The 24,343-nt window shown below is 51.4% G+C and overlaps 1 protein-coding gene across 1 annotated transcript; it reads right to left on the reverse strand.

Annotated features, from left to right (window-relative positions):
* Positions 1-843: 843 nt before the first annotated feature.
* VSX2 (visual system homeobox 2) lies at positions 844-21,720 on the reverse strand. The gene is made up of 5 exons (XM_038180285.2): positions 21,279-21,720; positions 20,170-20,254; positions 17,322-17,445; positions 3,344-3,524; positions 844-2,528 (listed from the first exon to the last, which is right to left on the reverse strand). The coding sequence occupies exons 1-5, from the start codon at positions 21,718-21,720 to the stop codon at positions 2,212-2,214; spliced, it is 1,149 nt and encodes a 382-aa protein (XP_038036213.1). The 3' UTR covers positions 844-2,211.
* Between the last annotated feature and the right edge of the window lie 2,623 nt (positions 21,721-24,343).

A 24,343-nucleotide genomic window follows, 5' to 3' on the forward strand; every position in this document is an offset into this window, starting at 1 on the left:
TTGGACTAGACTAGTGGTGAAGAGCAGAGCAGGGGTAGGGCTGCATGCACTCTGCTGGGGTGATGCCATGGTGGCAGGCTCACAGCACACAACCTCCTCCTTCCCCTGCCTCTGCGCCTCCTCTCCCCTTGCTCCCAAGTCCCAACTCCCTCGCCTTGCTGAGCTGGCAACTGCTCTCTGTCAGAGCAGGCCCGCTGAGTAAGAGGTGGCTATTTTTACACAGCCACTTTTCTGACCAGCACAGAAGCCTTCCAGGAAGCCTTCCAAGCATGAATTGCTTTCGGATCTGATCAGCAAAGGCTGTGCACTGCCTGCCTGCCAGTACGGGCGCTGCAGGAGGAGCCACCAGTTACTGACCAGCAGGTGCTCCTGGGTTTGTCTGCAGCTCCAGCCACTGCTGCTGCAGGACAACGTTCCCTCATCATGCACCATCCCTGCACTCACCAGGTTTGGGAAATGTCCCATGCCTCCCTGTGGTGCATGGTCTGGCATTCAGCACCTGGAAGCTTCATGGGGAGTTGCCTTTGATCAGAGTACTACTGCCTCCCCTGTGGAGCTATGGAGGCCCCATAGCTCCAGGATGGACCAACAGCACTAAGAGGTCTCATGTTCTCTTTGCTCTTTGTGGCAATTCCCCAGGTATGCCTTGCCCTCTAACTGATCAGGGAGAGCAGCACCTGAGCCTCATCTTCTTCATATCTGTGTGGGCAGGAAGATGTTGGTCTCTCTGTGCTGCTTTGGAGCTCACTGAAATGCTTTCTGGCTAAGGTCTGACACCCAACCCCTTCTTCTCTTTGGCTGAATTCATCTTCCTTGAAGAAGTGACCAGACTCATACACAGTATTCCAGTTTAGTTTTATTCTCGTTCATATCTTTACAGAAAATGGCACATAAATCACAGGTTCTGAATGACTAGAAGTTGTTACAGCTCCATATCTCAAACACCTCAATACTGAATTCTTTTCTCACTGTATATACATTATTTACACACCGCGGGCTATAATCTAACACCTTGAACTTTGAACAAACTGGGGACAAAGACAGATGGGGGCTGTATGAAGGGGGTCAATTTTGACAGAATAAAAACAGTAGCTCTGGGGAGAGGGTGCTGGCAGCTGAAAGCGGGGCAGAGAGGGCTGTGTGGAAGTGACTGTCCTACATCCTCCTTGGGGAACACAGCCTGACCGGGATGGAAGGGTGATGGTAACATGGGGCACTGCAAAAAACAGCGGGTTTGGCTGCGTGGGTCTGTGTGTGCACGTGTGGGGTCAGCGAGGAGACATATGTACACATTACAGCATGTGTCAGGGGCGGATCTGCATGGCTGTCGTTCCCTTTAGCGCTCAGAGGGCAAGCGGGGCAAATTCAATTCCATAAATAAGTTTGGCAAATGTTGTTGCATCTCCTGGAATAATTTAAGCGGTAAATGTTTCCCCTGGCATTCGACCTCTCTGCAGTGGAGGCTCTGGCCTTCGGGACACAGACACATTTAGCCGTCTCTGCCAGCCTTGCGGGAGCAGCCTGCCCCTAGCGTGTTTTACAGCCAGGGCTGCAGGCATTGCTGTGCAGCGAGGTAGAAGCTGCAGGGATGGTGCCTGGCCCTGCAGCCCGAGGGATGCTGAGCTAAATAGCGTGGCACCGGCCTCCAGAGCCCACCACCGTGATGGCTTCAGCCCCTGAGTGTGTGTGGAGGAGACGACGGTGTGGGCCGGGGTGACCTGGAGGTGCAAGGTGTGAATGGGACATCAGGTCTGTGGGCAAAGCCTGTGTCTCCCCTCATAAAGGAGGCAAAAATCAACTGCCCCAAACCCACAGCCCCTGGTGCTGGGGGCCGCAGGCTCGTCCTGCCACAGGCAGGGCTGGGGCAGCGGGTGATGGCCGGGTTGTGGGGCACAGCAGCAACACGGGGCAGGAGGAGGAGCTGAACCAGGCTGAGCCAGCCTGGAGGAGGCTGGATGGGGCCTGGGGCCGGAGCCACGGTCCCCCCTGGGGTGGTGATGGAGATGAGGAAGGGGCAGGGGTGAGGGAGGCCCTGGGGGCAGAGGAGCGAGGGGCAGGGCTGCGCTCCAGGGGAGTGCCCCTTGGGGCTGCCCCATGCACAGAGGCCGGGCCCCATGCCCCAAAAGGGGGCGGCAGGGGGGGGCCTGGCCAGCTTCAGCCCCTGGAGGACACAGTGTCTGTTGGGGCTGTCTCCTGCTGCCTCTGCCCCCCCTAGATCAGCTTCTCCTCCTTCTGCGACACGCTGGACTTCTCCGTCTGCCTCTCGTCCTCTGCCGCCTCCTCCCCTTTCTCTGGCTTCCTGGGGGTGTCCCCAGCGATGGTCCCCAGGACTTTGGTGCTGTGCTCCTGAGCTTTGGCCCTGAGGGCGGCAATGCTGTTTTCTCTCAGTTCCTCCTGGGAAATGGCGGTTTTGGGATCTGGGCCCCTCTCTTCCTTGTCACCCTTGTCAAGCTTGGGCAGGGCCTGGCGCTCCACCTCCGTCTTCCTCCCCGCCTCAGCCGCTGCTTCCAGAGACTTTTTGTGCATCCCTAAAAAGAATTGTTGGTATTCGGGTTTAGAAAAGCGCCTGGGCATGGGAAAGCCATCTTGAACTGAAAACAGCAAAGATAAAGAGAGGCCAGAATTAAGGAAAAGCAGAAACCCTTGCTTCAAACAGCAGTCATGGCGAGCCGGGCGCTTTGGCCCCGTGCAAGGGCAACCCCGATTCTGTGGGGACGAGGGTCTCAGACACAGTGGGTGCCTGCACCCCGGGGCCATTCGCTTACTGGGACCAGGGGAGGTCTCCCGTTGCCTTTCCCTATAAGTTTGTTCCTCCCACAACCCGCCTCCTGCCTCCCCCAGCTTCACGCAGACAGGAGAGGACAGCCCATCGTTAGGACACCAGAATTCAGTTTTGGGGCAGAATCAGCCTGAAAGGTCAGAAAGCGGGAAGCAAAGAGCAAGAGCATGGCAGGGCAGCCCCACTGCATCCACCACCCCTTCTCTACAGAAAAGGAAGCAAAAGCAGGCGGTGGTGCAGCTCTCCTGAATGCTGAGAGCATGAGGAGGGACCGTGGGGGTCCTCAGGGGAAGGGGAGTGGGGCAAGGGTGAGGACAGGGGCTCCTGGCACCCCACACAGCCTCACAGGGACCCCAAGCAAGATAGGGCATTCATCCCCTTGCTTGTCCCAAGAGCTCACCCTCTCCCCGCAGGCACCAGCAGGCATTTGGGGCTAGCTGGTGAGCGGTGTCACAGGGCGAGTCCCCCCCGTGCTTGATGCTCTCCGCATCGGGTTTCCTCCTCATGGCCCCCCTTCACCTTGACCCCCTCGCCAGCCACCCGTGAGGGCAGCGGCTCTCTTACCCAGGAGCCAGGGTGCGCAGGACTCCATGATGCCATCCTTGGCCGACTTGAGGATGGACTCGGGCAGCGGGATGGAGTGGCGCACCATGGCGCCGTAGAGCCCGTACTCGGCCATCACGCTGCTCCGGCCCCAGCACTTCTCCCGCTTCCTCCACTTGGCCCGGCGGTTCTGGAACCAAACCTGGGGTGGGCGACATGCAGGGACGTGGGTGATGGGAGCAGGTGGGACAGTCCCATTCCTGCACACACACACGTGCCTGTGCACGGGGATGAAGAAGGGTGCACGTACATCCTCCTGAGAGCACCGTGGCTTTTCCCCCGTGCAGCAGCTGCCGGGTATTTCTCTCCTCACCCTCCCTTGCAGAAGCGATGAGGGCCAAGCCTGTGAGCAGGTCCCACCTCTCCCTGCAGGATGTAATTAATTTGCCATTGCGGTGTCTTTTTCCAATGGCTTTTGGCTCTCGTGCCTGGGATTTTCTTTCATTATTTACCGGGTGCCTGAGCCGCAGCGAGGGGCTGTGCGCCGCGGTGCCTGCGGGGAGGGCTGGGCCGGGGGGCACGCTCTGGGGAGGAGGGAGAAGGGGGAGCTGATCCGCACGGCTCGCCCTGAATTCCCAGTTTGAAAAGCCCCTCATCTTCTCAGAAAATTGGCAGAATAATCTCCGAGCTGTGACCTGGGGGGCAGCGAGCGGAGACGCAGGCGGCGGTGGGGGGGTGCTCGCAGAAATCTATTAGCGCTCGCTCTCCGATTTCCATCCCTCTTGTCTTGCCTGCCCTCCTCCCTCCCCGCATCCCCTCCCTTCCTGCAGAGCAGAGGCATCAGCTTTAGATGAAAAATTGCTCGAGGTCTATTCAGAAGGAGGCAAAGGAAGAGTCAGCCCCAGGGGCAGCCCAGGCCTGATTGAAAAATAAGTTAATTTCAGTTTGAATCGATGGGCCTCAGGCACTGAAATATCACGGGAAATTAAAGCAGCTGGTCCCCGGGGAACCACGCCATTGACCTGCGCTAATTAATGCCATGGAGTTACCAGTCCCCTCTCCGAGAGGCAGCCCCTCCCTCCCCGCGGACACCCCAAACACCTCCTCATTTAACTAATTAGACTCACAGAAAATTGGGTGTTAATTTGTTTAGGATTTTTTTTTTCTCCTATTTTTTCCCTCCCTTTCCCGGAAAGTACACGGCAGAATGGAAATGAATGGTGGGGTCTCGCTGGCAGATGGATGCTCGGGGTCACTCCGCAATCTTCTCCGACTTGATTGCTTGATTAGGTCGTTAGCACATTAAAAAAAAAAATTGCTTGCCGTCTGGCGCTGGCCTGATGAGTGGGATGAGGCGGGAATCGCCTGGGTAATTTATCTTTTTATACTGCAAAGAATTTGATTTCAATCTGCAGATATATGGAGGTGCCTTTGACACCTGTTTAACATTACGGAGCTGACAGCTTAACCCTCTCTTGCCTCCACCACCCAGAGCTGTGGGGGAGCACGGGCTGCAGAGGGGAGCACCAGGGGGCTTAGGTAGGGCCTGGGACCCCCAGCTCTGCCGTGGGGACCACAAGATCAGTGCCTCACTGCAACCTCACCACGGAGCCAGGCTCCTTTGGTGCAGAGCAAGCTCTCTTCTTCTGCCTGCCACCCCAGCACTGTTGTGATGGGGACAATCTGTCTCCCCAGGGGAGTGGGGACGTGGTTCCTGGGGCTGTGATCCCACCTCTCCTGGCAGAAGACACGCTGTGCACGGCAGAGGGGATGTTACAGCCAGGCTGCTTCCTGAAACATGACATGCTGGCACCTCCTCTGCATGAAAAGCAAACTCACTTACTTCTTCCTTCTGCCGATAGACAACCCCCTGGACCACTGATGGCTGCAAGTGCAGCAAGACCAGAGCAAGGCCCCTCAGGTGGGCTCAGTGTCCCCTCTCCAACCATTTCTGTGGCCAGATCCAACGCAGGGTGCCTGCACAATGCACGGGTTTGTGGCACAGTCCCTTGCTCCAGGCTGTGCACTCCTCCTGATCTCAGTCTCAGTGCCAGGCTGGCAGAGCTGGAGGGGACTGGGTCACTCCCTCTCCATCCTGGGTGTCCTCTTGCCACCACACCTGGATTTTCAGCCAGGCAAAGCTTTTTCCATCAGTTACCAACTGGGCCACTTTTTAAACAAACCTCAGTCATTTTACCCAGGTGCCTCCTCACTGATATCTTCATCACCTCTCCCTTCTCCCTTCCTCCTGTCTTGACACCCCAAATATCTTACTCCATGTCCTATGCCCCCTGTCCTCCTCCCCAGATGGGTTTCAGCCATGTCACAGCAGTAGTTTCTCCCACTACTGCCTCTAAACCTGCTATCCCAGAGCATCCCTTTTCCCACAGCGTGGACAAACAAATGCAGCCAGCAGCCCAATTTTGACTGGAACTTGGGGGGGGAAAAAATATGTCAAAAAATGCTGATACAATCACATGGAAAAGCAGAGCCTGGCCAGAGGAAGCATAATCAAAATTATCTATAGCTTTCTTCTCAATGTTGTATTTAAATCTCATCCACATAACATGTAAAATCTATGCTACAAAGCCAAATGAGTAAATCAAAATGACATCAACACCTCAGGAAGATCATTCTGAGATTTCCCAAATCGATTTTTGAGATTTGAGGGGAATTTCCTCATGGTTTTGACTGGGAAAAAAATACCATAAATAAATAAATAAATAAAAACACTTTGAAATAGCAGAATTTCTAGCATAACAGGAATGAGGAGGGCTGCCCACCTTGTTTTGACACCAGTGCCCATATCTCAACCTCAGGCATGAACTGGAGTGAAACTGGTGGTGCTCAATATTGAATATTACTGGGGTCAGGACCAAAACCAGCATCTCTACCACCACCCCATTCCAAGCACCTGCAGCCCCCAAACTATTTTGTACGGGCAATTTTATTCTCTGGGGCCCATTCTTGGGATTTTGCCCTCATTAAAATGGCTCCATCAGTAGCAATTCCTTCTGAGAAATCTTATTTTTTTCTTTGGATTTCTTGACATGTTACCAACATTTTCCTGTTCCTTGATTCTGGGAATAATTATGGAACAGTGTAAGTAGTTCTGAGGTATTTTTGGCAGTGTTGGTGCATCAGTAACAACGTCTGAAAATGCAGTTATTGATTATTGACTTCTCACGTTTCCTTCCTTGATTGGAGATGGTTTCACTTCCATTTATTTGCAGTTTTGGGATTGTGTCTTCTTTGGCTGCAGTTGTCTTTGTTTTCACGTATTTGTTCTACAACTTCGTGATGTAAAATTTGGTCTGCCTCAAGCAATGTTTGGATTTGTCCATGTTTGGACTTGCTCCTTCCCCCCACATGGGTCAGATCAGCTTATTTACCACACAGCTTTCTTCTCACTTGCTTTCCTCTGGTTCTCCATAGTACATCACAGGGTATGGTGAAAGGATTGAGTTTGCACTTCCACACTTCACGAGCAGTAGCTGAAACCCATTACTAATTTCAGACTGCGTTTACTGAAGCACATCTGATGTTTTTGCAAAGCTGTCGCAGTTTGATGAGCAAAGGTGTCTTTTGGACCAACATTCTACAGCTTAAGGTGATTTACATCTTTTTATTACCACAAAAGAACCTCTGTGAAAGATGGGAAGCTTATTCCAGAAACCCTATCCTCAGAAACAGAACATTAAAGAGGGCAGATCTGTCTTGGTGTTGCAAGGCAGTGACCAGAAAACCCAAGAACCAGCCCCTTTAAATACATCAGTTTAAATACATGAAGCTGAATGAGAAGAAGCAGCATTTCTGTGGCATAAGGAAGAAAAAAGGATTAAAAAGCACTTGAATTAGAGAAGGATGTGCAAAGAGGCACTGCAGGATTTTGTAGGGTAAGGATGAACGCTAGAGGGAGCGAAGGGGCAGAGATAGCAATGGGTGGAGATGAGCAAGGCATGGAAGGAAAGAGAAGCTGGCCAGGCTCCAGAGGAAGCTAATGCAGCATCTTGAGCAGGAGGGTAAACTGATCAGTGCTTCCCTTTAGGTCCTCTCCATCTACACAGAGTGCTCAGGGGAGCTTCCTCGCCCCAACTGAAGCCCTCATGCTCAGCACTCGTTTCCTTTCCTGGTCTGGACATCCAGCCGTGTTTAGCTGGTCAGTACTGGAGACTGTAAGACTCCTCTTTCATCACTGTTTGCAGTCAGTTTAACTTCTCTGTCTCATCTCTTGTCTTTCCTGTTCTCTTTAGAAAAGGACCTGGCCCTGCTTCCTGCCTGTCCCTCATTAGGCCAGAAAGTGGTACAATTCACTGACATAGGACTGGTATTTTCCATGGTCAGTGCTCATAAAACTTTTATCTCTGCCAATTGCTACCAGCAGTACAGCCGTTCCCATCCCATTGCTGTGACACCATCCCGATGAGACATTTTCTTCGCCACAGGACACATTAGTATCAGGGTTTGGCCCATGTGGGCACACTTGCTGTAGCAAATGCCAGCACCTTCAGCATCATCTGGATGCTTGTTCCACGTGCCTGTCCTCCTCTGACCCCTTACCAAAACCAGCAGTACTGGAAAGTCTGGGAATGTTTCCAATCCTAATCCTCATCTAATTCTCATCCCCAGTGTCCACTGCCCAAGACAATCTCATCTCAGGCACTGTGCACTGCACGGCAGGGTTACAGCACCTTGGAGTAAAGACTAGGAAGGTTATTCTTTCCAGGCTCCTCCTCTGAATCCCAAATGATGACTGATACTCCTTCGTATTATTGATGGTGCAGAGGAGCAAATTGTGGTAGGAGGAATCTCTCATTTTGCAAAGGGACATGAGGCTCGGTGTGTCCTTGTTGTCCGCATTCATCATATTAGTTAGTTTACCTAATCAGCTCCTGAAACACTGTCTGCTAAAGAAGGAAATCTGCCTGAGGCTAGCCACGAACCAGGAATCTCAATCAGCAAAGGGATATTTTAAGGTATCTGGTGTGTGTCTCTGTACTGCTTCTGTGCCCAAGCACAACCTAAATTTTTTATTGGTTACGCTCATTTTCTCTCATTTTCTTGGCTTTTGCTTTCCAAGCTGGGAAACACAGCCAGGGGAGCTGGAAGTGGCTATGGCTGTGTTTTGTCTTTCTATCAACAACGACAAAGAAGTTAATATTGCTTCATTCCTCATCCTTTAAAGGACAATACCAGGCTACATAATGGTGAATTTTTGCTTCACCAAGTCTCACGTGCTACCTTTGACGTCGTATTCCAGCAGGGCTCTCTCAATTAATGAGCCTGACTGATGGAGCACAAGATGGTCCCAGACCAAGGCAGTGCATGCTGCAACATCCACTAGATGGCCACAAGCAAATGCACGCACACAGACACAGACACACGGACACACCAGCATGTTCCTTTGCCAGGTCGAGGGTTGCTTTCTCCCTTTCCAATCCAAGCCTTTAAACTGAGAGTAGTCAAAGCGAAAACCTCCATTGAACAAAACAGTGACGTCCTCACCCTTGTACCAGACAGGGCCAGGATCCAATTTGAGGATGTGGGAGTGCAAGGAATGACCTTATATCTTCCCCTGGGCATCTCCCCATCCACGCTTACATGTCCTGGGGCTTTATAATGAATTGCCATGACAGTGTAAGGTCTGACAGGGTCCTGGGGTGTTCCCGAATCCCTGCTCTGCAGCGACTGTCCCAGGAAAGCTTCCTGGCCCCAGGCTGCTGGTGGAGACTGCACCACTCATGCACGCCTGGCAACAGCTTATTGATGTCTTTTCAAATGTAATGTCAAAATTATTGGCCCTGTTTATGGTGACATCACTTTCTATGGCTGGTGTAAAACGGATATGAAGTTAAATGAGAGTAGTAAAGGTTGCACATGGCCTGCATGGCTGATCACGGGCTCATCACCCCTCCACTTACTGATGCTAGGAAAGAGCTTTCTGAGCTCACGTTAGAAAGAGCAATTCCCACACACATCACGGCAAGAGCTCTTCCTGGTGATAGCTGAGATGAGCTGTGAGACAGTACTCACCCCTCCTGAGCAAAGACACAGTGGTGAGTTTTTGTCAAAGTGGTTCATCCAAGCTCGAGAATCCTCTAAGCTAGGCTAGCACGAGGCTCAATATGACAACCACCAACAGTGTGCCTGGCAACACCATGCTGCAGCTCTTGCAAGCCATGCATGCCTCTGAATCCCACTTCGAACAGCCCAAAGTGGGCCTGATACAGCTATTTGTTGCACTCTGAGTAATGCAGCCAGAGCTGTAAATATCTCACCTCACTACAGGCCTCAGTGCATTCTCCCACTGCTGTGACCCTAATCCTCCCATCCCTTGCACAGAGTCAAGGATAAAAATCCAAAGACAAATAAGGGGGTGTAAGGAGGCAAAAATCCCTTGTGACCAGGGAACATGTCTTAATTGTGTCCCCCTGGAGAACCTGAGGTTTTCACCTGGCCTTCCAGTTCAAGCAGTAGCATGTTTTATCACTGCTGTTGGAAGGGAAAGGAAAAACATCAGGGGTGTGGATGCAAAACAGACACAGAAAAGCTGGCAAGGGTGTGCCCACCATCAACCCAGCGAGATATTTGCCATTGGCACAAGGGGCAATGCTGCACAGAACGTCTGTCCTACAGGTGCTCACAATGCTGACGGTAAGCTTGGCCTCCATTAACCAAGCTGATATCCTTCCATGGTGTAACTCCATTTTGCCTCATTTTCCCATGCTAAAACTGCTCCACACCTCCTCTGGCACAGAGGAAACCTTACTGTGGGTCTTCATTAACATCCACAAGCAATACACTCTGTGAACATGCAGAGACACATCGTGTTGTCACCTTCAGCTTGGAACAAGGTGAGCCAAGGCATGCAGAGGAGAAATGGCACATCCCCCTTCATGAAGCCTTTCAAGGGACGCTAAATTCAGAGCCTGGGACATCAGCCTTCCTCGTACACCAGGATATTTTACATGACACCTCACGGCTCCAGAAGGCTCGTGCTCTGGGCACTCACTGCAGCTGTGTCACTGAAGCCTGTAGCTGATGCTGTCACCTTGGGCTAGTGCACAGCACAACTATGGTGCAACCCACAGGGCTGGCAAAACACACCCTGCTCCTGGACGCTGCTCCCAGCAGGGCAGCACATCCGAGCTCAGCAGGGCATTCCCAGGCATGCCCCATGCTTAGGGCACCCAGGGTAAGGTCTCCGAGGCAGGCCCCCTCCCTCTGTTGCACACTTAGCCACTGAAGCCTTGCTCTCAGTCATGGGGTTGTTTCTCCACCAACAACACTGCACACGTATTTACTCACAGCTCAGCCTTTGCTCAGACAGCTGGGAGCCTAACAGAAACCCACAGAAAGAGAAAGTGGGGAGCAAACTGCTCTCATTAGGCAGACCCTGAGCTGAACACCTCTTGCAGCTCCTGGGGTAATGCCACCACCAGCAGGCAGAGGAGCACCTAATGCTTTCCCATAGCCTCTGATGAAGGTGGGCTCTGGAAGCTGCCTTGCTATAGGATATTATATCAAGCTTGTTCTCCATCTCAGGTCCTCTTTTCTCCTCCCCAGGACCTGCCATCTTCACACATGCACAGATAAAGGTCATCTGCATGTCTGTTGGGCAGCTTGGTGCTCTGAGGAACTTCTGGGGTGCTCTGAGCAGCCTGGTGCATGAGGAAGATAGGAGTATTTTTTACATGTGTTCACAGGCCCATGCAAATCCAGGCTCACCGAATGTCCACAAAGAACAACGGTGAAAAAGGCAGAGGGGGGTTGTGCTGCCAGAAGAATCAGAACTTGTTGAGATCTATCAGGATAAACGATAAACGCTATACAGAAAAATAGATCCATTAGGAAATAAAGGGAAGAGTAAATTAACTGTGTCTCTAAAGTGCCTCTGTTATTGAACTGTTAAAAAAATCTGTATTCAAAGTCGGGAAAGGAGGAAAACTTTATAATAAAGGGTCATTAAAGGAAAACCTGAACACACAGCCATCAGTTGGTCCCTCTGCCAGCCATCCAAAGGCTGGAGGCGAATTAACTATTGACCTTGCTGGGCTGCCCAATTATTTTTTTTTTAAATAAGTTTTGAAAAATTGCAGAGGTGTCAGAGGAGAGCAAAGAAAGTTCATAATTTAAAGAACGAGTGAATGCAAGTATTTCTAGCAAAGAGTTTGAGGGTAGAGTTTCCAGAAGAGCTCAAGCGACCAAGGTACCACAGTGCCTAATCTAACTCAGAGAAGTGTTACCACTGTTAAGAAAAAAATGGGATGAACGTGGGGAAGAGAGCCTGAGTAGTCTCAGCCTGCAATTCTGTACCAAAAAAAAAAAAAAAGTCTTTTAAATTGCACCTCCAGCTCCTGTTCTGTTCTACCAGGGAAAATCCCACAAGCTGGGCAGGTTACCTGCATGGTCTAGCAACAGGCAGGAAAGTCCCCTTTTTCACAGATTTCACGGTAAGCTGAGATGTCTCAGGCCATCCATTTTCTTTCCTGTCTCATTTTTCCCTCTCTCTGCCCAAATTCACGCAGTGTAAAACTTTTCAGCTGGTAATCCCTCTGGGAAGGTTTGCACAGAGCCCTGCACTTGCACACCACCCAGCTCCTCTGTTTATGGCTCTGGTAATTAACTCATAAACGAAGTTCTAGCACATGGGCTGAAAACAGGCCACAGTTAAAGGGTAATGAAAACACTCCATTACAGAAAGGGCCAAATTAAACAACTCTTAATTGAAAAATGGAAATTAATATGAATTTAGATCAACTACACAAGCATGATATTGAAGAGGCAGCAAAGTAGATGAACTCCTCACATACCAATTAAAGACATGAAGGCAGAGATGCACCATACGCCATGAGAAACATTCATAATCATATTCTCACCAAGCCAGTAAGTTTGATTAGTTTTATTGCTCTCACTTGTACACTTCCTACATCTCTAAAAGCATAGGGGAAGTTAATGACATTTATCTGGTATCGTACTGCCATGGCTTGCCCCAGTGCTCAGGAATTATTGAGAAAGGTAGCCAGCACTGGCTCCTCAGCTCTATTGCACGATTAACTTCTTGCATGACTCTTTAAAAAAAAGAAAAATAAAAGTATTGAAATGGTTGTCTCACACAGGAGCAATGCTTTCAGCTTCTCCATCACCTTGGAAATGTACCTCCAACCATCCTACTCACCCTGGTAATTTATCTCCAGCTACATGACTGCCATGAATCTGCTTCAGATTCCCGCCTGTAGAGAAACGGGTGGGAACCCATTGGCCCTGTGCCCCGTTCTGGCACAAGTGTGAGAATAACCCAAAGTTCTAGCAAGAACAGCCAGGTCCTAGCCTACTGAGAGTGATGACTGGAACCTCAAAACCTTAGAAAAATCAACAAAACACCACTTTCTGCAGCACTAAGAAATGCCTTGGCAGCCATTCCAGGCAGAGACTCAGGAAAGGTCAGTGACCGCATGGAGCAATCATCCCCATTCCACACTTATGCTGTGGGATTAGGACTAAAATTCATTCCTTTGCAGAAATAATACTTCTCTGATTGTACTGCAAGCCCTGGCAGCCAGGATCCTCTTTATTAGGGTCTTGCATCCAGGAGCTGTGTTTTAAACACTACATCTGAGCAAGGGAGATTCTGGGGCATCTCAGGAGGGTTCCTGTACCCACAGAGAGCTGGAAAGGGATGGGAGCAGGAACAGCCCACAGCAGGCATGGGCAGCAGGGCAGGATGAAGTGACCAGATCCCAGTGCTCCAGCAGCAATGCTCTTCAGCAAGCTGGGAAAGCGAGAAGCCAGGGCTGCTAAAGCTGCACAGAGCCAGCTCTTCCTTCTCACTTTGTATCGTGTTTCTTGAGGGGACTCCATGGGTTCACTACCAAGCTCCTGCTCAGTGCAATACAGGTTCTTCACGTCTTTCCAGATCACATTCATCCCTAAATACTGAACATGCTTGCACAACTGAAGCAGGATAAACCTCTTTTTTTTTTTCTGGAAAAATACTCTTGGTGTGAATGTTTCCTTCCAAATAACCACCCCTCCTGGTTCTTCCACTCCCGTTCTGCTTCTAACAGGCTACACAGTGATACTGAAATGCGTTAATCTGACAGCAACCAAAACAATACATTTCCAATTACAGCTTTAGTTGGTTTTCTTTTGTTTTTAGCCAAAATTGCTGGATTCACAGTTTCCCACTCCCCAAACATGGCACAAACACCTCAGCGGCTTTCTTTTTGCTTGCTTGTGCAATTTAATTGTTCCAAAACACTTCATCATCATAAGTACCATATATTTATTTAGCAATAAAAATGTCCTTTTTTACTATTTTCATTCTATTTTTTTATTATTATTTTCCTTCAAAGGTGTATCTAGTGTCCCCACAATGGCAGTCAAGATTTTATGCTTTGGAAATTAAATTAAATGGTTAAATGATGCATTTGATCAGTAAGAGACGTACTGGAGTGACAAACATACACTGTTATTTCAATAATCCCAAATCAAACTGTTACTGACCTTTAATATTTTATATAGTGGCATTTAAAATTTGGAAGTGTCACATATTAATAAATTCAATAGGGATAACTTATCTAAAATCCACACGTTACATTTAAGAGAACCTGTTTTGAGAAAGACGCTGATTTAAGTCAGGTGTTAGAATACTTGTCAGCTTGAGGCCATTTTAAACACTTCAAGGTGTCCATTAAGGATGTACTTCCCCACAGAAATCTATTTATCCCACCTGCGTTTTACAGAATGGCCTGGGTTTATTTTAATAGCAGCACTTCAACTCTTCTGAATATTCTTTTAAATACATTGATTAATGTAGTCTTTTTCAAGTACTTTGCAAAATGGCCACGGTGACATTTGGTCTGACTGGTGTCTCACTAGGAAAATTAAATCCTTTTCCCGTGTTGCCCAGTGGGAGGATGCTCGCGTTCCTTCTAGGAGCAGCCAGCTCAATACAGGGGGAAGATGCATGCAATGCAAAAGAATGCTGCCTTGAAAAAAAATACATGCTCATCTTCTCTTTAAATGGAAGATTTGAATATTTTTCCTGAATTCAATGTTCTCTCAAACCAATAACTTTCCTGGCCTCTGATGGCTATTTGTAGTGTTCTGCTGAAGGTTTTACACGCAAGCAGTTCCTATATATCATTCTCTCAATTGCACTCTCTGAATTTCACTTTCATATTGAATTTCATAGGTGATTTACTTTCTCTTTGACTACTACCTCCTGAGAAATAATCCCATGAATGAAAATAAGGGGGAGATATCACTCTTAGGTGTGGATCCTGTGGGAACCCACATGAAATGCTGTGAGAGCCCACAGCATGTGATGTTCACAACAATCTTAGAAAACACTTTCATTAAGGACCAACAAGAGGGAGAGAACAATGCTGAAAGAGGGGAGGAAGTACAAGCTACAAAGAAAATGCAAAAATATAGAGCTCCCTTGAGCAGTTATAAACACATGCAAAGAAAAAAAGATAGGATGACGTGAAATTATAAATATTATGAAGAAGGGAGTAAAGATGAATTGTCAGCTGTCTCTTCCAAGGGCAGAAGTATGTGACATTAAATGATGTTAATAGATTCAAAGCTTGATTTACTTCACCCATGCAGTCCAGAGCATCTTAACACGTGTGTACAGTCCCAGGACATTGTTAAAGTAGTTGGTAAGTATCACTAGACACTAGCCTTGCTCTTATACTCTTCTCTAACATCCACCTCTCACCGCTGGCTGGGCCATTACTGTCCTTGTAAAATGCCATTTGGAACCCAGAATACTGGAAGGAAAAGCCTGAGGAGAAAAAGCTTCCTAAAAAAAAGCTTGAAGTGTCAAGTCCCTTAAGACCAGGACAGGCAGACAGGATGGCTTTCAAAGAAGAACGTCCATATGTTTCAGAGACTAATGTGTTATTTATGAAGAATGGTTTAAGAAAAGATCTTCACAGCTTTCTTAGGACAATGAAGAAAGCCAAAAGTGACAGCCAGGAGAAGAAAACAGGTGAACAGTTCAGATTTAAAGGGTGCAAGTGCTATAACAAGGGGAAAAACAAGCTCATACAAAGGGAGCTAAGTCACAAGGAAGACAAGGTGAAACATCAAGAAACATGACCAAAGCTGGGAATCATCTTGTCATGGCTTGTGACACAAAATGAAAGGTATGGACAAGAAGATGTCAGAATATGTGGTAAGACAGCCTGGTGCTGACCTACTGGGAAGATCAGTGGGAACTGACCCTTCTCCCCCATCAGTAGTCCCTGGGACTCTTGCATGGCCCTGACACTCACCCTGGTGTGATGCTCTGGCACTCACACAGTAGATGCCACGGAAATCCTGCTGTTTCTCTTGATTTCCCCTTTTACGAGGAGTGAAAGCGTCACTCAGGAATGCTTTCTCCTGTAATACTTGTGCCATCAGCAGCACCTGATGTTCAGGACAGCCATATCACGGGGGGTTTCTGCTGTCCAACTCTGGCCTGATCTCTGGGGCTGTCACACTAAATAGCAATCCTAGGTTTAAGAACTCTACAATAGAGGATGAGTTGCATTTGCTCATCAGCATAATGACAGGCAGCACGTCAGAGAGAGCTGAAATGAGTTTGCCACTACTTCCCTCCTAAGTCAGATAAAATATAAAATACTGGCTCTCTGCACTACAATGCCCCAGATGCTGAAGCAGTACCTGCAGCGTGCAGCTCTGCCCTGTCTGCCATAACATCTCCCTCAGCCTTACCACAGCGAGAGCCAGCTGAAGCTCTTCCTTGAAAAGGCCCTTTACAGGAAACCAAAGGACCTTCCTCCCAGCCCAGCATCAGACGGTGGATGCAGGCAACACTCAGCTTCTCTTTTTTGAGGTCTTTTTTCCCTCAACTCATCCTGGGCCACTAGTGGAGAAGTGACCCTCCATCCAGCCCCCTCCCTCTAGAGGCAAACCATGGGGCCTGTTGCTCAGAGCAAAATCCTAATGTATCGGGTAGGATCTGGGGTGAAGGGCCATTATTTCTGAACTCTGGTGGAAGTCCTCTCAGCCTGCAGCATATCTACAAGTGGCTAGGTCAGCAGCAGTCCTGCTAGCACAAGGGGATAAGAAGCACAGCTTGCTTTTGTTAAATTGCCCATTACATTCCTGTGCCTTTTGCAGCAGCCTGGTGGGAGCAGGATATGGGGAGGCAGCAAAAGCTGCTGGGGTCCACCCTGGTGAGCTTCATGTTGGGCCTGTCAAAGCACATTCTGCCTCCCACACTACACAGCCAGTGCAAATCTTCTCCAGCTCTTTGGGCTGTCCTGACTGCTTGCACGCAGGCTGCCACATGCCAAAGGCTGGTGCTGGCACAGCCTCGCTGCTCCTTGCCACTGGAGGGTTCAGCACGCAGCAGTGATACTCCACACGGCCTTGTTCTGCCTCCTCAGTGGCACAATAGGCACACGATTAATGCCCAAACATTAAAAATAATTAAAATGAAAGATCCCCAGAAATGTTCAGGGAAGCTTTGAAGGGGCAAATGCAGTGGACAAGACGGTGCAAACGCCTGCCTGGGACTCACTCCCCTGCAGTGCCACCCCCAATGGTGCCAGCTGCCTGCCACGTCCCCACGCACCCTCCTGTGCCCAAGGAGGCACTGACAAGCTCTTTGTCACCCACGCTGTCCATCCAGACCCAGTCTCCAGGAGGCTCTTGTTGCCTTCACTACTAATACCTCAAAACCTCAGTCTTCCCTCGCATACCAGTCCCCTTCAGTGATTTGGGATTCCCTCTGCTGCACACACCCCAAATCACCATTGTAACACGCCACATGTAACACATGTTGGCAGACAAACACCAAATACGAAGCAGCAAAGAACAGCTGGGCTGGCCGCCCGCACGCTTAAAGCGGGGAGGGGACAGCCCATGGAGATTTATGCAGATAAATGTGATCTGTCCCACGGCACTGCCTTTTCTTCAGGGAGGGATGAGTGTGGCCGGGAGGGGCAGGACAAGGAGGGGCAAGAAGCATGGTTACCTGTATCCTGTCTTCTGGCAACTCTGTTTTCATGGCCAACATCTCTCTAGCATACACGTCAGGGTAGTGGGCCTCATTGAAGGCCTTTTCCAGCTCCTCCAGTTGGTAGGATGTGAAGATTGTCCTGAAGGGAGTAAAACTCTTTGATCAAAAAACATAAGAAGCAAAGGAGATGGAGAGTCAGAGAAATGGACACAGATGCTGCAGAAACCTGAGCAACCTGATAATGCATAGCCTTTCCCCCCACCACCTCCTGTGTTTCTGAGCACAAAAGGTCAGGTGCCAGGGTGAAAGGAGAACCAGAAAATGCCAGAAGACAGCGCTTTGGGCAGTAACAAATCACCTTCCCCTTCGGGGACCTCCTGCTGGAAGCATCCCCCCCAGCAGCAAGCACCCGCGACGGCAGCTGCCCTCCCACCCCAGCTCTACTGCCACCTTTGGGACCCTGGGGGTGTCCCCATCCCTCGCCCTGACACCAGGACCACAACCAGCCCTGGCCTGGCCAACAGCCACCCCCTCCTCCTGCACCCAGAGGCTTCTTAACTTAACCCTTTGGTTGTGCTGAGATAAATCGGTGTCAGCTCTGCACCCTGTCTCAGAGGGGCTGAGCCCTTCCCCAGCAGCTTCCCTTAGCCTCTTCCTTAGTCAAAACCATCTTTCCCTGGAGCCTGGTCCTTGCCTGAATCCTCCAAAGCTTTTTGTCCTCCACTCTGCTCCCTCCTGCTTTATTCCAGCCCTTCCCCAAGACGGTGCCTCTCCAAGAAGCGGTGCAAACTCCTTTCCTCTGCCTTTACACTGGTTGCACCCACACCGACATCCCATTAGCTGCTCTCTGCCAGTTTGCATTACCCCATTATCCTCTGGAAATCCTCCTGGACCGCCCTGGGCGGGCAGCAGCCCAGCCCGCCTCGGCACAGCCAGTTCTCAGCTCGGGACAGCCAGATTGAAAAATCAGCAGCTGGAAAGCCGAGACGGATGAAAGCCCTTCTCCGGGGGGATGGATGAGAGATCTCACACCGTTTCAACTCCCCCGAGGGTTAAAATTGTTAAAATTCCCACCCTCCAACCCTACTGTATGCAAAGTGCAATTTTCAATAAAAACTATCAACAATCCAGTGGCAAAAAAAAAAAATAGCTAACCACCATCACCAAAAAAAAACAAAACACCAACAAAACCAACACAGAAATCAACAACAATAACAAAACCCTGCAGCCTTTGTTCAAAGTAAATGTATAAATATATTACCAACTAAGAAACATCTAAGTCCCAGAAGGGGGAAGGAAAGAGGGAGGGAAAGAGTCATTTAAAAAAATAAGAATTTCAGAAAAGCCATAAAATTCGAGAGAGCATAAACAGAAAGCCTCAGCAATATCCTCTGCTATTCAGAATCGAAATGATTCTGTCAGATCAATAACATTACCAACAAAAGCAGCATGCAAATGCGAGGGACCTGCCTGCAATCAGATCCTTGTTTAAATTCACTCCTAAATCCATTCTCTTTTCAAACAGTTTTCCTTCGGCTCTGACAAATCTGTGAGCTCTCGGGACAGCAGAGGCACACCAGCTCCTGCATTTTCTCTCCCTGGGACCAGAGGAAAGACGATTCCAATTTTGATCCAGTTTAGATTTGAAGCATCCCCCTGCACCCTCCTGCGAGAAGGGCACCGAAGCCGAGCGAGGCGCACCAGCAGGAGGGTTTTGCCTGACACCCACCTTAAGTTCCCCCTTCTCAGCCCCTGTCCCCGTTGCAATGCACAACGCGCGCTGCCTTTTGCTGTTTACATCCTGCAGCTATTTGCAGACTATCGGCCTGTCACCTGCCTCTGCTCCTCGGTACAACTGGAGCTTTTAACCATTTCTTACAGAATACACAACTACAGATAAATATTACGGATTTGATGCTGTCTAGAGCTGAAAATTAAACCAATCTGAAATTCATTTCCTCTCATTCATCCCAACCATGACCTGTACACCCGTTCCTGCTGTGCTGTCCCCCAGCCCGGTCCAGTCTGGAAAGGAAACTAATCCAAATTGACACCAGAGCATACAAACTTGCGGCATTTCCTCGGGAGGAACCCCTGATTTGGGATGTGCCCTCCAGACCAAGCCTCCTGTTGCAGGAAGAGCAGGACCCTCCTGGGACAGCCGGCCTCCTTCCACCCCGCATCCCGCTAAGCTTTCACTGGGGCATCTTTTAATCCATCCTTCCTGCATCGTGGCAGGATTGATTTAATTATTCCTAAATCGCCCACGGTGACAGTGTCTGGCCTTCCTTTGTCCTGGCTCTCCGGCCATGGCAATGCCAGGACCCAGCAAGGGATTTTTCGTTTCCGTTTGTAAAGCGCAGGTAATTCAATCCCATTTTAACTGGGGGAGAAGTCAGGCAAAGTGCGTTACCCAGACCGCTCCGGAGGGGAAAGCAAATCCCCTAACTACCTCCCAGAGTGGATTTTCGTTTCCTTAAGCAATTCAGCAGCCTTCTTCAGCTTCGAGAAGCAGGCAGCCTGCTTCCCGACTATTTAATCTATTGGCAAAACATTTATTTATAAGTAATAAAATGCTTAAACCTTGATAGAAATTGACAGCCCACGGTAAGGTTGCTAGAGGCGGAGCGGGGGCCAGTTTGGGCTATTTAACTGCAGCCAGGGAAACGAAATCTAAACGGCACCTGCGGCCGGTTCCCAGCTCCTTACGGCCACGTCCCAGGTCCGATTTATTGCGGAGAAGGAAGAAAAAGGAAGGAGAGCCGGGGGGGAGCCCTGGGCTGCCGGGGCCGGGCAGCTTCGCCCGGCTGCAGCATCCCGCGGCGGTGCCCGGTGCTGCCGGTGCCGGCGGCCCCTCGCTTACCTGTGCCGCCTCTTCTTCCGTTTCTTGCTCTGGCTGAGGGAGGATTTGGACATTTTTCGGTCGCTGGAGGAGACATCTTCGGAATCTGCGGAGAGAAGGGCAGCGGCCGTGGGCTGGGGCTCCCTCCCAACCGGGGCCCCGCCGGCCGGCCCGGGCCCGGCGGCTCCGCTCGTTCCTGCGGCCCCGGCCGAGGATTTCGTTGCGATCGCACCGCGGACGGGGCCCCGCAGCCGGGCGCTGCCTCCAGCCCGGCCCCGCCGCTGGTCCCGGGCCGGGGGCTCCGGGAGCTCGTCCCCTGCCGGAGGATGGCTCCGGGCCGGCACCGGGCTCCCGCTGTCCCCTCTCTGCCCCGGAGTCGTTTGCCGGGGCTGCCGCTGCCGTGCGGCTCGAAGGCGAAGCCGCCGCGGTCTCAACAGAAACCGTAGGAAAAAGAAGGAGCCGAGGCCCCCCGCCCCGCTGCGGGGACCCCGCAGAAACACCGGGGAGGGGAGGAAAGAGCAGGGCTGAGGCAGGTACCGGGGAAATAATAATGATAATAATAAAAATAATAAAAATGATCCCGGGCAGAGCTGGCAGCCGGCCGCCGTCGCCCCGCGTCCCCAGGGGTGCCCAGGCCGGGGGGTGCAGGGGGCAAGGCAGCGCCGGCTCGGCCCCAAAGGAGCAGCCGGGGGTCGGAACCGAGCCCCCCGTTTCGATGCGAGAAGCTGTGCCCCGCTTGCCGGGACCCCCGGGGATGGGGTCGGGGCCGGGCACCGCCGCCCGGTGCACCGGAGGGACCCGAGGCGGCCTGGGAGTATAAGGGCCAGCGGGCAGGGCTGCGGGAGGCTGCCGCCGTCTAGGAAGGGGCTGCCGGGCGGCCCCTAATTCCCCGACAACGAAATGGGGCCGCCGGGACCGCGGGGGGGGCCGCTCGGCCAGGGCTCGGCGCCCCCGGCCCCTCCACCGCAGCGCGGCCGCGGCCCCGGCCGGGGGTGGGTGCGGTGCCCACCTCCCCCGTTCTCCCCGGTTGCTTCCTCCTCCTCCTCGGGGCCGAAACGAAATCGGCGGCCCTCGGCCCGGGGCAGGGAGGTGGCGGGGGGGGAGTCCCCGGGGAGCGGGGCCGTGCCTACCTGAGCTGGCCGTCTGGCTGCTGTCCAGCTGCCCGGGGGCCCGGGCCAGCGGCTGCAGGTGGACGCTCTGGGGGTCGGAGAGCACCTCGAGGAAGGTGGGCTGCGTGTAGAAGCCGGGGATGCCGCCGGCCCCCAGCAGCCCCATGCCCACGCCGCCCACCCCGGCGGGGCTGAGGACGGAGCGGGCCGCCAGCAGGTGCCCGGCGGGCAGCGAGTCCAGGGCGGCCCGCGGGTGAGACGGCGGCTCCTTGTTCAAGCCCAGGATCTCCTGGATGCCGAAGCCGGTGCAGCGGGGAGGGGTGGGCCCGGAGCTGGGCTTGGCCCCCGCCGCGGGGGGCGGCGGAGGCGGCGGCGGCGGCGGGGCGGCGGCGGCGGCCGCGCCGTCGGGCTTGGGCTTGCCGGGCAGGCTGGGGGCCAGCGCCGCGCCCGCTTTGCCCGTCATCCTGCGGCCGTCGGTCCCTGGTGCCCGCTCCGGGAATGCCTGGGAGCCCCCGGCTCAGGCCCCTTTTATCCGCCCAGCCGGGAGCCCGAGCGGGGTCAGAGCGGCGCAGCCAATCACAGGGGCCAGCCGCGATTAGGGATGCCAAAAAGCCGGCACCGGCGGCGGAGGGGCCGCTGCCCGCTGGGGTAAGGCCCGGACCCCGCTTGGCCCCCGGGAGGCCGCGGGGAGGTGGGCTCGGGGGGCACGGGCACGGCCCCCCGGGGAGGGGTGCGCAGCAGGACCCTGCAGGAGAACGGCGGCTCCCCTGCTCCCACAGGGCTCCCAGGGAAATGCGTGGTCGGGGAGAAATGGGGGAGCGTGGAGGGGGCTCAGGGTTGGCACTGAGTTGTGTCGTTGAAGCAGGGTAGGGCTGGGAGTTGTATGTTGGAGAGACACCTGGTTATGGCACCGAAACACCTGGTTATAGCATCAGAGGTGCTGAAACGGCTGCTCGGACCCGTACCCGTGCCCAGTTCCTAGAGGACCTCTCACCACTCATGGGAAGAAACCACACACCTCGTCCCTGCCTGCCTGACCCCAGCCAAAGGCATTAAACTAAGAGAGAGCTTAAGTCTCACAAAGCTGGGGCAGCAACTTTTCTACATCGTGTACATTAAAAAAGGCAAACAGACCACAGCACGGCTCCCAGGCCCACTCATGCCAACCCAAGGCTGGGACTGCAGCCCCAGACCAGCACAAAAAGCCCAGAGCAGAGGGGAAGCAGCTCCGCGTCCCTCCTCTCCTCAGCCTTGTAGGCCTCCTGCCTTCCCATAGCGTGGGAGCTCTCCTGGTCTCTGGAGGAGGATCTGCAGGGCCTTTTTGGTGCACAGGGGCTGCATCTCAGCTTGAGGCCATGTTCTCATCGCTCTTTGCCCACCACCCTTCCTTCCTTGCTTCTTTCAGACCTAGCTTTGCATCCCTGCCCAAGGCCATGTACAGGGCTGTGGGTTATATGAGCATGCTTGTATGGACTGGAGTTTCTTGGTGTTTTCCTTGCTTTTCTCCAAATACTTCATCACCTGCCCACTAGGATGTTTTGTGAGGACAGCTCTGTGCCCCTCTGCCAATTTCTTTGTGACTTTGGTCACTGAGCTACAAAACTCCATGGTTGGCTGTCTGCTTTTTGATATGCCTTCACTTGCGCTTCGCCACTCTGCAAGCTACAGGAGCTTTGAAACAGAAATTATATTTCAGTAAGTCCAGTGGACTTAAGTCACTAGACACTTACTTATATTTCAATACCCCTGTGATTAATCTCCGGCAACCTTTTTCAGCCTGTCATGGCCAGAGTAAATATTGGCTTTATGTGAGATTTCCTCACCCAAATGACTCAGATGTTCTCCTGAGGAGAGGCATCTTGGTAGCTTCCATCCTTCTCACATTTTCATGATCCAACTCATCCTTTGCCCTCTTCCATCATTCTGCTGCATTATCCTTAATGCTGAACTTTTCCTCTTCTCCCACCTGTTTGCAAACATACATCATCCTGAGCATGCACGTTGGGCTGCCTTGGTTCTTCACCCAGTCATGACTTTCTGCCAGCCTTTTTCCATGTCCATGGACAACCTGAATCCCAGCAAGAAGTATTATCACCACCCCCTCAGCCTGCAGAGAGATGTCACTTCCCCTCCATTTCTGTCCCATGTTGTGCATCACTTCACCCAGCACCTGGTTCAAAGCCACCTTGTCCTTTGTCTAGAGAGACTAAGGTGCATTCACACTGGTCAGGTCAAACCTGTGCTTTCCATTCCTTCACAATGGCTTTTCTGTCCTGCCACTGTAGCCTCACTCATCCTGGTCTCCTCTGTGCATCCTCCCAGTGGAAGGAGCCACACAGCTCTTTTCAGATCCCCTATACCAAATGCGTGGTATAAAAGTGTCTCCCAGCACATTTTTATTTTAGCTGTTCTTTAACTTTAGGAAGCACTTGTGATCTACTGGAGTCATAGACACTGGGCATTTTCATTATCCTTCTGCCATATGTTGCACTGTAGATGGATATGGGACATGATAATGCTAATATGACAAGAAAACTTGCTGTATTAATAAAAACTGCTGAGGCACAAGGAGTGACGAGAGCTACCTACCCACAGATGTTGTAGATTCTCTCTGTCACATAAAGTCTTCAAATCAAGGCTGAAAGTCTTTTCAAGAGATGATCTATAACTCATCCAGAAGCTATTGGCTTGATGCAGAAATTATCTGGTGAAGTTTTGTAGCCTTTTGTTGCATTGAAGTTCAGGCTAGAAGATGGTGATGCTCCCTTCAGGCCTTAAAGTCTTTGACTCCATGGAGCTCACGTTGTTAGTTGGATATGCTCCTTTTTCAAACAAACAAACAAAACACAATCTTCACACATAAGAAGCTCCTGATGTCTATTCTAGAGTCCCGTTAAGCATATTTTTTTTCTTTACATGTCAGTGCATTGATTTCCAAATAATCACTGGAGCTACAAAGTACAAGATGACAAGGTGATTATGGCACCTGTCATGGCCATCAGTAAATGCTCTCAGCTGGCAGCCCTGAGCAGGACTCTCCATTTCTGTCTGCCCTGAATTATCCCGGTAGTTTCGAGTTGCACCTC

The sequence above is a fragment of the Anas platyrhynchos genome, chromosome 5, assembly GCF_047663525.1.
Source record: "Anas platyrhynchos isolate ZD024472 breed Pekin duck chromosome 5, IASCAAS_PekinDuck_T2T, whole genome shotgun sequence".
NCBI lineage: Eukaryota > Metazoa > Chordata > Aves > Anseriformes > Anatidae > Anas > Anas platyrhynchos.

Excerpts from the sequence above, each read along its gene's own strand:
- VSX2 (XM_038180285.2), bottom strand. The coding sequence starts at position 21,720 with ATGACGGGCAAAGCGGGCGCGGCGCTGGCCCCCAGCCTGCCCGGCAAG. Across the intron at positions 20,255-21,278 it reads CAGCCAGACGGCCAGCTCAG|ATTCCGAAGATGTCTCCTCC; the intron begins GTAGGCACGGCC and ends TTCTCTCCGCAG. Across the intron at positions 2,529-3,343 it reads CTGCGCACCCTGGCTCCTGG|GGATGCACAAAAAGTCTCTG; the intron begins GTAAGAGAGCCG and ends AATTCTTTTTAG.